Source organism: Anas acuta, chromosome 2 (genome assembly GCF_963932015.1).
Source record: "Anas acuta chromosome 2, bAnaAcu1.1, whole genome shotgun sequence".
In the NCBI taxonomy this organism is placed as follows: domain Eukaryota; kingdom Metazoa; phylum Chordata; class Aves; order Anseriformes; family Anatidae; genus Anas; species Anas acuta.
The window spans coordinates 90,280,874-90,293,191 of NC_088980.1; the positions used below are offsets into that span (position 1 = coordinate 90,280,874).

Consider the following 12,318-nt stretch of genomic DNA (forward strand, 5'->3'; position numbering starts at 1 on the left):
GTAGATTGCTTTAGCAATTGCTGCTCTTCGCTATTTCTTTATTTAATATGCAGTTAAAATGCAAAAAAAATGAAACTGGGAATAAATGTACATTTAACATTTTGCTTACTGCTTTGGGTTCTTATGTGTATGTATAGCTGTACATATAACAGACAAACCACTCCTTTGTGCACATTGTTTTGCTAATAATTGGCTATTGCATGTAAGCTACCCTATCTGAATGTGCAAATATTGTAATTGAGAGTCTGGCTCAGAAAATAGCATTTTTGAACTCATTCCTTTGACTTCAGGTCATATTTATTGCTTCTGATGAATCTTGTAATAAATTCCTTTCCTTTCCTTTTCCTTTTCCTTTTCCTTTTCCTTTTCCTTTTCCTTTTCCTTTTCCTTTTCCTTTTCCTTTTCCTTTTCCTTTTCCTTTTCCTTTTCCTTTTCCTTTTCCTTTTTCTTTTTCTTTTTCTTTTTCTTTTTCTTTTTAAATGAAGATATGAAAGTTTCTAATTTTGAAATACATCACATAGCCTACCTAAGTTTTAAGAAGACCTATTTTATCTTCAGTATGTAGTTCGCAGTAAGTAAAGCATTTATAAATTTGTCTCTGACTAAGATGTTTTACAGACCCCTGGGGATGGAGAGATACTTGATCTATATTTTCAGCCACTTGTAGTAGTTACATGCTAGATAATGCTCTTATAAAATATTGCATTATAGACACCTGTTTAGAAATCAATTCCAAAAGACTGTGGAGCTATTTAAAAGTTTTATGTGTTTACCTGCCTTCCACTGAAACATTGCTTTGCATATGAGGTGAAAAGTTACTTAAAATGAAGGAAAGAAATACTGAACTCATTTCACACTCCATTGTTCTTTGGCTTATTGCAACCTTGCAAAATTGTCATAAAAGCTTAGCAACTAAAAATCCAGTCAACTCTTCTTTATCAATATAATAAATGTTAATGAGGAGTGAAATGATATTATTTACTTATCCTCCCCTATGTGCAGGAGGCACATATTTACTTATCCTCCCCTATGATATAACTATGTGCTGAGAATTTGCAAGGATGTTATACTGCCCCCATCAAGTTACTAATACTTCTCACAATCTTACCTAGAGATGACTGCCTTTTGACCTGGTTGCTTCATTTTATTTCCAAAAATTCAGGTGCTAAAGCATCAAATTCTGTATTCTTTCAAACTTAGTGTGATCACTTCCAATGAACAGGATTGTTTACACTACTAATGCCACTACTGAAATAAAATATTTGTTTTCAACTCAACGTAAGTAAAAGTATCTAGGCCTACACTGATGGCCATGTATTTTTCATTTTTAAACTATCATGCCAATAATTTGTACCTCTTCGAAGTTGTATCTCAAGTTTTGAAAAAGCAAATAATTGTCTGCTTACTCTTCTCCACCAATAGATGGCAGGTGATGCTCTAGAAATTTCTCCAATGGATACAGCATGAAATAAGAACATATAGAGTTTGCAAGTATACAGCTGGTTGTAAATCAATGCTCTCTGATACCTTTTGAGATGTGATCATAGTTAAGTCCTATCCCATTCACTTTGTATTATAAACCATAGCCAAAGTTTAGAAATAAGTACATTTTATATATGACTGTTCATTCCTATTTATTTTGTCCTATTCCATTAGGTCAAACAGAAGTTTTCACACATTGCCTTTCTGTCTCGGTTGGGAAGGTACTTGTCAGCACCGTGTAGCAGCTGCCACATTCACTCAGGGTCTTGGGACTGAGCTTTCTGTAATCAAACAAGAAAGCTCTGCATTCATACCCATGTCACAGATCATGCTGGCTGTAAGCTGGAACAGAATAGCTGCAAGCTTAAGCTTTGATTTCCAGTTCCATAAAAGCTAGAAAGATGAGAGAGAGATGCAGTCTGATGGCAGAGCCTACTACAATGCTAAGTAGGCAGAGCCTACCGCAATGCTGACTAGTTTTAAAAAAAACAGAGTAAGGATGCTTATGATATGATACTGTATTTTTTCATGTATAACATATCAAAAACAGACAAAAAAACAAACAAACAATCAATCCAGTTCCTTTTTGAAACACAGAATGCAACAGGCGTTAAACCTTGATAATATACATGCCAGGCACGGTGTTAAAAGTCACAATGAAGTGGTACAGAAAGACAGGGATTTTCTTCTGCATGTGCTATAATGATTTTAAGGACTGCATGTAATGCGTTGTAATCAATTAACTATAGGATTTACTTGAAAATTGAGTAGAGGCATGCATAAACCACATGGTTTGAAGAGCGCAAAGAACAGAAGGATACCTTTCACTTCTAGGCAATCTGCATTACTAAATATGCATTAGTTCTCCTGCAAAATGATTTTCTGCCTCGCCACTGCCCTGTTGTTATTGGCAGTCTAAGTATTGATGACTAAGTGACCATTAGCGCTCAGCTGGTTCTCGTATACATCACAGTAATTCCTCCAGGCTGACAGAATAGACAAATTTGCCTGCTCTGATCCCTGCATGGTAGCCTGGATGAATACTATTAGTCCAATCTATTCACTAATCCTTCCATTTTTATAAATTAATTTGATTTTGTGAGCTCCACTTCTAACTCTAACCCTTAGCGTGTTTTAAAGCTTCCACTGTACGGGCAACAGCAGCAAAACATGGATAAAACCCAAGGCCATCAAGAAGCATCAATGATCAAACACTGAACAACAAAGATCATGCAGCTGAGTCAGTGACTATTAATCACTCCCTGCCAGTGATGTTACAGAAGAGAAGGGAGGATGTCTGAAACTGCTTCAAATTAACAGCTCTGCAGTCAACGTGGGAAGTTTGGCAGCATATATCAGGACCAAAATAAAGTTGAGTTTAGGTGTGCAATTTAGATGCCTTATTCCAGGCAACAAAGAGAAGTCAGCTGCCTGAATGCCCCTCAGCAGGAAACTCTGCCTAAGTAGGAACCTGAACTCCCAACCCTATCACCTCAGGCAAATGAGGCAGCATGAATGACCCCTTCAGATAATGCACATGTCACTGGAAAAGAAACAAATAAGGGTATAATTAACAAGCAACAAACCAACTGCCAGACCTCAGTGTGCAAACCCAGCACACTACCGCTGAATTGCCAGTTAACATGAAGCTAAGCAGGATGTGATCTTGACCCTTAAATGACAGCACACGTTGCCACAACAGAATTTATAAATATTCAAAGTGGCTCAAAGCTATGTATTTATGTATTTAGCTTGCTTTTGTTTGGAGCCTCACTCCCTTATGAGTAAACTTTTCATTCAAACCTCAATTGACAGCAACCTGTAGCCAGTGAAACTGCAGGGAAAGGTCTGTAAACAATAACTACTCTTTAGAGAACAAGCTGACCTTTATAGACATTAAACAAAACAAAAAGGGCTGATTGATGCTGTGCAGTACAAGCTCTCTGAAATATTAAAACCCAGAAAGTCATGGAAGGTTAGTTTATGAACACACGGTATGATATATTATGTCAGTGGGTGGTGGGGTAGGAAAGGGAAATGATGACTGGGTGAAGTTTTTAGGGAAACAAAACAAAACAAAACAGCAACAAAAAAAAAAACACTATTCCCTTGTCTGGAAAAGGAAAACCATGTAATGTTCTCTTCTATTAAATGGAAACAAAACTCAAACCTATGTTGTCTAGGGCAGGTCGGCTGCTAAAGTCTCCATGCCTCATTTTCAAATATTCAGATTATTAAAGTTAACTCTGGTGTAATGTTTTTTAGAATAAGAAATATATTCATAAACGCCAATTATATAATTACTTACAGTTTAGCCACAAACACGTTATTAATACTACAAAGAATAATGTAACCTATCTGTTTCAATCTGCCTGTGTCTTATCAGCCTGAACTACTGGCAAAGACTGCAGAATGTTGAACCCTGCATCTTTCCCTCTTTCCTCTGTTCCTTTTTAATTTTCTCTTCCCCTAGAAACATACAGGGGAAGGTAGTTCAACTCAAATACCTCTCTATGGTATGGGATGGAATTTTCTGGAATGGGATGGTTTCATGATCCAGCACATCAAGAAGGTCCCAGGTAAACCTTCCCTTTTCAGTAGACACTCCTCATTTTGCTGTGGGATGTTCAGGTACAAAAGCAGACTTGTCCCTCCTATATGGTAGATGCAGGAGCAGTAAGCATGGTAGTCTCAATGCAATTGCTAGTGCTGGAACAGCTCTCTCGCCAAGGAGCCCCAGGGCTGCTGGATAGAAGGTGGATAGAAGGCCCCTTCAGTTTCAATTGCTGCAGTTAAGAGATCCAACACCTGCATTATAAAAGTCTGGGGGTGCAAGGACTGGTCAGGAACAGGGTGGGTGGTGATAGGACTCTGATGGCAGGTGAAGAAAACAAAACCTGCTTACTAAACCCCTGAAGTACACATCAAGTGCCCTTATGGACTTTGTGAAGAAACAACCCCACAGGCTTAAAACTGCACAAGAGAGAAAAGCCTTGCAGATCTCTCTGTCCCTCTAGGGACAGTGTTTTCCCAAACTGCAGCATGCCAGTGGCAAACTCAGAAGCTTCCTAGCTTCTGCCCATGCACCAAACCTGCCTTTCCACCCATAGCAGCAGGTCTCTAGGCATAGTACACCTGGTGCCCCTACCATAACTCGCTGCTTACGCAGGACTTGCTGGGAGCATGCCAAGAATACCAGGAGAATCGCTAATAAGCATGGTCTAGCACTGCAATTAACATCAGAGATCTAAAGACTGGGCATCCACAGAAACAGAGCTCATGGAAATGTGAGGCTCCTGGACGCTGCAGAGATGGCTACATGCTTTCAAAGCCCAAAAACTATTAACTGGATATCCCCACCTGTTCTGCAAGCAGGGAGGAACCTAGGAGGAATACTTCTTTGCTTTGCCAGACTTGCAGGGGAAGCCACATTGCTCTTCCAGCAGTGACAGGACACAAACCATTACCTACAAACTCATACCCTAATTTATCTGAAGTAAAAGGCACATCCCCACAACACCTTCCTGATACTGTAAACTAGGGCATAACCACGTATTGAAAGCAATGTCCAGAACAGGTACTTCAATACAGAAATATTTATGCCAAGAATGCTGTTATGACTCTGTTATGTTTTATACACTTAAAATGCAGTTTCTAGAAGACAGCAAAAACAGCTTTTGACAGCAGAGCTATCTGGCATTAGAGCTATTTGCAATGCAGGATGACTTGGAGAAAGTTAAGGATCATACTGTGATCCTTCAAGTAATCTGCTGGAAGTCTGAGGTGAAAGCCTGAGATCACTGAAATCAAGTGGCATTTTGATTTCAGTGGGACAGCATCTCTCTTCTGCTTTTAAGCAAAAAACACAAATCACATACCTTTAAAAAAAAATAAGTTAATCATCAACATTACAGACTATTTTGCTTTAATCTGAAGCAAAACACTGTGCTAATGAAACACGGAAGTGCAAGTACATGTCTTTGGGTTGCCTGTTGGATAAGGTCTGAACAAAACCTGTGTTGAGAAGGGACTTTCCAGACAACTCCCAAAAGCAAATCTATGATCACATCATGAATCTACGGTAAGGGGACAAAAGAGGCTGGTGAAAGCAGTGGAGCAAAGTGTAAGGTTATCCAGGTAGAAGAGAAATGAAAAGTCATCCAACAATAAAAAAATCACATTCAAAAGCTCAGCCATAATTGTTGATGTGAATAGATTTTCTACGATGCAGAGTTTGACAGGTGCTCAGGATTATTGCATATCGAGGAAATTTATTTTATTCCTGTGCACCATCCAACCCACTGCATAGTAACCCATTCATTTCAGCTGCACAGAAATTATTGAAAACTTTTATACTTTTCTGGTTGCAAACTGAAATTATTTACCATAGGTGTGGCCTCTGTGAAATCCATCAGAAGGTCACCTGGCTCCAAAGCAAAAGTACTCCCAGCATCTGTGGAACTCTGAAACGCAAAGGAGAAACACAATTTTGAAGAAAACATTTGGTTTCCTTAATTCTAGTTGTCTTTTTGTTGTTGTTGTTGTTTGTTTGTTTGTTTTTTATTTGTTGTGGGTTTTGGTTTTATTCCTTAAAGCATAAATTGTCAAACAGATTTCAAATTTCATGCAATGTTAAATATGGGTACTCAGGAGAGATGAACAACAAAGCCACGCACCTTTGAAATCAAGGCAAAAATTAATTTAATGCAGGTCTATTGCCCCCCAAAGTTGATGAAAACCTATTATTGATTTTTGTTGGGTCTTGGAGTGGGCTCTGAATATTTCCTGGCTGCTGCACTTACAAAAAAAGTTATACATATTGTGACAACACTGGATTAAAACCTACTCTGAAATATGGAATTATTTCATCTAAGGAAACATTATTTGCTACTCCCTCCCACTCTTCCTGAATACTCTCCCAACTGACATAAGATCAACTCTTTGTATTATTACCTTGCCGCCAGGCGAAACCTGCGTTTGCCCTTCTGACGTCTGTGGTGTACAAGTTTTCTGTGACCCAGGAGATGCTGAAGACACAGAGGTTGATGCCGCTGCTGCTGCCGCCAGTGCTGGTGGAAGGTCATCTTCGTCACTGCGGTTGATAAAAGCAGACAGATCTTCTCATTAGCATGTATCACCTGACTTTGAACCCGACTTCTTCTGGAGGAGGCACCGGACACCTGTATGTCAGCTCAAGTGCTCTGGAATGAAATTCTGTTCCATCTGTAATGCAGTGTTTACAGCTAACTTGGCAAGTAAGTTGGATTTTTTAAGCCTTAAAGATTCCTCAGAAATCAGTTGGCTAGTTAACCCTCATCTACAAATGGAAATCTTAAGGGCGTGATGTGCAAGTAGTGTTTCTATGGAGCATGTATATGTGAATACATGAACTTATTTGATATTGCTCTACTTCAATGTTCATAATTTCTTCTACAGAGGTTGGCTGTATTGATAAGAACAGACCTCGTTAGCTCCATCTATGGGACTGACTGCTTTACTGGCTTAATACTACCCCTTAATCTTAAGGGGATTTGGCATGCAGCTGCTCCATGATATTATTTCCAAACTGGCTTTAAAGGACTTTGATCAACTCGAGGAGGAGCTCTGTAGAAACATTCTTGTGAGGGTATGTTCTTCATGTTCCATTTATTCAGTTTGCAGAGAAAACATTTAATTCAAACCCAGTTTGCACACTTCCCTTGGGCTTTAGGACATCCAGCTGAGCTCTTTCCATCTCACCTACCATCACCACTAAATGAAAGCCAGTAGAGAATATTGTACCTTCATTTACTTTTGTAGACCCCCATTGACTACAAATTATTGGGATCAGTCAGCCCTGGGTCAGAATTTTTCCAAATGCTAATTGAAATTGCATGGAGGTAAACAGAGTTACAATTTGGCATACACAACCTTTATTACTGGGAATGATGTGTAGAAAGACTATAATTTGACCGTTTAAAGCATGGGAAATTTTTTATTATTTTTTTTTCTGCTCAGAAAATGGCACAAATTTTAACTGAGCCCTGCTTTTAAATGGCACAGAGCCCTGCCATGCCAGTTTGGTAGACATTTCCAGAACACAACTGTGCTTGGTACCTGTACAGCGTGCCTGTGCAACACAATACTTCAAACCTACGTTACCCAGAGGGTACACAGCCTTCGTCAGGATTGTTTGGATGTGTTGTAGGGTTGTTTTTTTTTGTTTGTTTGTTTTTGTTTGTGTGTGTGTGTGTGTGCGCGTGCTTTTTTTGGGGGGGCATAAAGGTATGGACATTAATGACATCTTTTCCATGTTTCATTTTTTATCTCTTCTGGGTAAGGATAGAATTAATCACCAGAGCATGTGGAATACACTGTTTTTATGATGGAAAGAAAATGCAAAATCTTTCGGACCTACTAAGTAGATGTTTTATTAATCTAACAGGCCAGATTTTGGTTGTTGACCTAGTTAATCTTTCTTTCAGAAACACATTGCTGACATTTTTTCTCAGCTCTTGCTCCCCTCTCTCAGTAGGAACACATTGGCACCCTCCCCATCCTTGCTGGGAAAAGCTGTTCTGTTGCAGAGAAGGAAGTGGAAAATTGTCGAGAACCTGCCAGTTAGGAAAGGCTTCTTCGTGTCTGGGAACCAAAATGTCAAGGTCCAGTCTTATCAGTCATCAAGCTATCAGCATGCTAGACAAAAGTCTGAGCATTGGACTTCACTGTATACCTTGAGGTATCTATTTTCCTTATTCTATGTCCATTTACCAACATCTCTCCTTCATTAGCGGTCACCTTCTATTTACTGGTAAACACCTTACAGACTTTTTTTTCCTCTCAGACTCTTAAAAACTGATTTCTCAGTAGCCTCACTATTCTCAGCACCACCTTATCCTACTACCTTACTTGGATGGTTTCAGTGGAAATCTGATTTTGCATATATAATGTTACTAAGATATTTTTTACCTGAAAATTGTCTATGCAGTGTAACCCTGCTCTCTTTGTTTGCTACACAGAAGTATTTGAGGACCAATTTAACAACCTCCTTATGCTAAAGCTTAACTAGAGAACTTTTCAAAGTATGCATACAAAACACGTGACTATGCCTGCAACAGGACAGGATTTCTTGCCCATCCTTACATATCAGCCATCATATTCTCTTCATTATCTGCCACACGCATAATGTAATGTAAGTGGTCCTCTATGTGCCACAGCTTTTTCCTTTGCTGGCTGCTATCTACAAAAATCCGAAAAATCAGATGCATCTTGAAATATGTAGGGGAATTCCTTCTCCTGGCTTCTAGAAAAAGAGGAAGTAGAAGTGGCATCTCACCCAAGAAAAGCATTCTGCTTTTTGAGCTCTGCTGGGCACAAGGAGTAAACAGGCTCTCAGGTCTTGAGAACCTGCTCCTACCAAATGCTGCCATGTTACCTGTCATGTTACCTTCAGGATTAACAAGCAGTAAGGGAACCTGGGTTCTCTTCGCAGCTTGAGTTGTCAATTCCCATCTCCTGTTGCATTTTTAAACCATGCTGGCTGATCTATTGTGGTAAAAGAGTCATGTCATGGTCTGCTGACCAAGCTGTGGCTATGTGTTCCCATATGTTAGCCTCGGTCTCTTGGACAAATGTCGATTTGGCTAAATGCTCCTTTTCCTCCTAGCTTCAATTTGTTTCATTCTCCTGTTTCTTCTCATAAATACTTTTTGTCATTTTTTTTTTCCTTTATGTTCTTGACAGTGAGACAAAATAATTGCTTATTGACATTTATTAGAATCTTTTTGAATGGAAGGAAAACTTCCACTAATTTTGCTATATATTTAGTGACACTAGAAAGTTAAATTGGTAGAGGTACTAATGGTTGCCATTCCACATAGAAACCACATATAATTATTTCTTCGTTGCAAAATTGGTGTTCTTGTATTAGTAAGTTTATGTTGACACTCTCTTTTATTCCTTTTCTAGTCAGCTTAGTCCCCTAGGTTCTGGTGGCCTTGTCTGTCGGTTCATATGAAGGACAAACCAACAAACTGATTTCCACATTTATTCAGTATCTTGCATCTCCAGACTCTAAAATTAGATGAACTAGGTGTAAATGGGATGTCAAAGCTCTATAGGCATAGATTGATCTTGCCAGGAGTAAGAGGCTTAACTTTGCTACCATAACTGTAGCATACTCAGCAATTTCTGCCAGCGACAAAATCACAGAGCGAAAGAGAGCGGGCGCCCTTTCTAGGAGGGAACAGCTGACAGCACAGCTTGACCACCTAAAAGCTAAGGACTGTTTCCCTCATTTTGCAAATGGGCTTATAATGAAGCAGACAGAGCAGCTTGCTCCAACACACACCATGTCTTTGACATTTCATGTGGAAAAGGGATTTTTAATTTCTAACCTGTAATCTCAAAAAAAGAGGGTCTGCAATTCTGAGGTTAGTATCTGCATAGGGATGGCAAATTCACAAGTTTTAAAAGCTTAAAGATTCTCAGAGATGAAAGGAACAGTATCAGTGTAAGATCATTATCATGTAATTGCATCCATGCCTTTCAGAAAGAGCAGCTAGAGCAATAATTAGCATCCCCCTTCATTTTCAGCTGCAGCAGGCAAAAACACAGATAGTGCTATACGTTACTCACAAGCTGTACTGTCTGGTTAACTTCCTCACACGAGAAACTTTAATTTCCTGCTTTTCTGTAGGGCCAGTTGATGGCGTAGTTTCAGGTCGCACTGGAGCTGGACTTCTAAAAATAACAACAAAAATACATGTGACACAGTCTTTATTTGAACTACTTCAGGCATATCAACAAAGTTCTTACTCATCAACACATGTTTATCTTGCAAATAGTCGAGTGCTCATTGAAGTCCATCCTTTTATTATCCATCCATTTATAGTCCAGTGGCCAGTGTGTATGAACAGAAAAGGATGTGTGAATTCACTCTCCTGTGCATGGCATGCTCTTTATGAAAGCAGCAACTGATTAAAAATACAGAGCCCATGTGGAAGTGTCACTGGTTCCAAAGGACAACATTTTAATAACAGCCCAGCTATTCAGCCATGTCAGAAATATTTTTAACAGAAAAAACAAACAAACAAACAAAAAAACATCTTTAACAAAAACTAATTTTATGAATTCTGAAATCTGCTCTGTTCAAAATAGTTTTCACCTGAAATTAAACATTATTTTTCTAATGAATAATGGATTTGATCCAAGAAAAAAATGTTTGTTAAAAATAAATGTAAAACTGAGACACGTTTTAGATGCTCATGAATGTGGAAAACATCTGTAGAGCTTCAACAAAGGGTAGAAATGGGAATGAGGAGATCCATCTAAAAGGATCTTCTCTTCAACCATTTTCATTAGGGTTAACAAAGGCTTGAATATAAGATCTTCATGACCTTGGGGGGAAAACATTTCAATCATGAGCCTAAATGACAGGAATATACAGGAATTATCTTAAATACCACTTTTATCTGAAGCAACATGTGATAATTAAGTGTACTCTATATGTGTTAAAAATACTATAAACACAATACATATGCCAAACGTTGAAGGAATAATCTGAAAGCATTGATTAATAATGTGTGAGCTGTATTCTGTCATCTAACCTGAAGTCAGATACTATGCCATGTAATTAAGCAGCCCAACTTATTGCTGGTGGGACTGCTCACACACTGAGGTACGTACCACAATTGGCAGAAGTGAGACAAACTCGTCTTTATTTTATATACTTGTGTTGAATTTTTCAAGTCCACCTGCATCATATGAGTCTCCTAAAGCCATAATAAAATAAGTACACAATCTTCACAATTGCAGTTCCCTCTGACACCCCTGTGGGTTTTAAAATTATTAACTATCTCTGATAACTTCTGAACTTGCTGTCCGGCTGGAACAGAGCTTATTGGGAAGGCATAGCCATCGGACTCTATTTTCAGTTTTCCTATGTGTTTCTTGGTTGTCGGGGAGGTCACAGAGCATAGGATTGAGGAATGGCAAGCATGAGAGTGCAAAGGAAACACATACATCATAAACAAGACTCAACTAGTTCCACTTCCCGAGGAAAAAGAACTTCTGTCAAGTGTTTTTCTGATTTTTGATCCCATTAATTTCACAAAGCCAATTCAACAGCAGCACAAATCATATCTCATTGCCTCCCAAAATCCAATTTCAGGGTCAGCCATTTATATCTCAGATTTGCAATGAGACTAATGCAGAATAATTAAGCTGGATTTTCAGACCCCTTGATGAATTTCTTAGGCTGGCAATTAAGGGGTGGGTAATGGAAGAAAAGAGCCCCAACCATCTTTTTTCTAATGTTGAAGTCAGTACATCTGATCTGGAAATCTGTGAATCAGCATCATGATGGAAGTCCCCAGTGCCATCTTCATCAAGTCATGGTTCAGAATGGATGGCTGCTCTAGATAGGCTTTTAGTTTATATATTTATTTATTTTTAACAGCTTGTGCTAAACCAAAGGTAGCTTTTGACAACCGAAAAAAAATGGTAGTTCAATTTACTCAAAGTGATTTTCAGTTCAGGTTCTGACATAAGTAGGATAAATACGTTAAGACCATTAAGACCTTTTTAATGACTGAATCTGATGGTCAAATCTCCAAGGGGTGTCAGTGTGTGTAATTCCATTATTTTCAGCTCAGAAATACGTCAGCTGAAATTCTTGCTCTGAGGGAGCAGTCTGTACAATTCTCCAAAGGTGATAATTTCAAATTTTAAACCTTTGCATCATCTTAAGAAGGAACAAAAACAGTGGTATCAACTACACATGAGCTGAAAAATACGTGCTCAAAAAGTATAACAACCAATGCACTCATATTATCAGTGGGCTCAGAAAACAGCCCA

General features: G+C 38.7%; 1 protein-coding gene across 7 annotated transcripts in view; it reads right to left on the minus strand.

Annotated features, from left to right (window-relative positions):
• Positions 1–12,318, minus strand: part of EPB41L4B (erythrocyte membrane protein band 4.1 like 4B) — a 164,084-nt gene that overhangs the window by 20,264 nt on the left and 131,502 nt on the right. For all 7 annotated transcript variants that reach the window (XM_068671148.1, XM_068671150.1, XM_068671151.1 and 4 more), the window contains 3 exons: positions 10,099–10,203; positions 6,436–6,574; positions 5,868–5,945 (listed from right to left, as the gene is read on the minus strand). In XM_068671148.1, the coding sequence (XP_068527249.1) occupies positions 5,868–5,945; positions 6,436–6,574; positions 10,099–10,203 (322 nt within the window). The remainder of the gene's footprint in view (positions 1–5,867; positions 5,946–6,435; positions 6,575–10,098; positions 10,204–12,318) is intronic.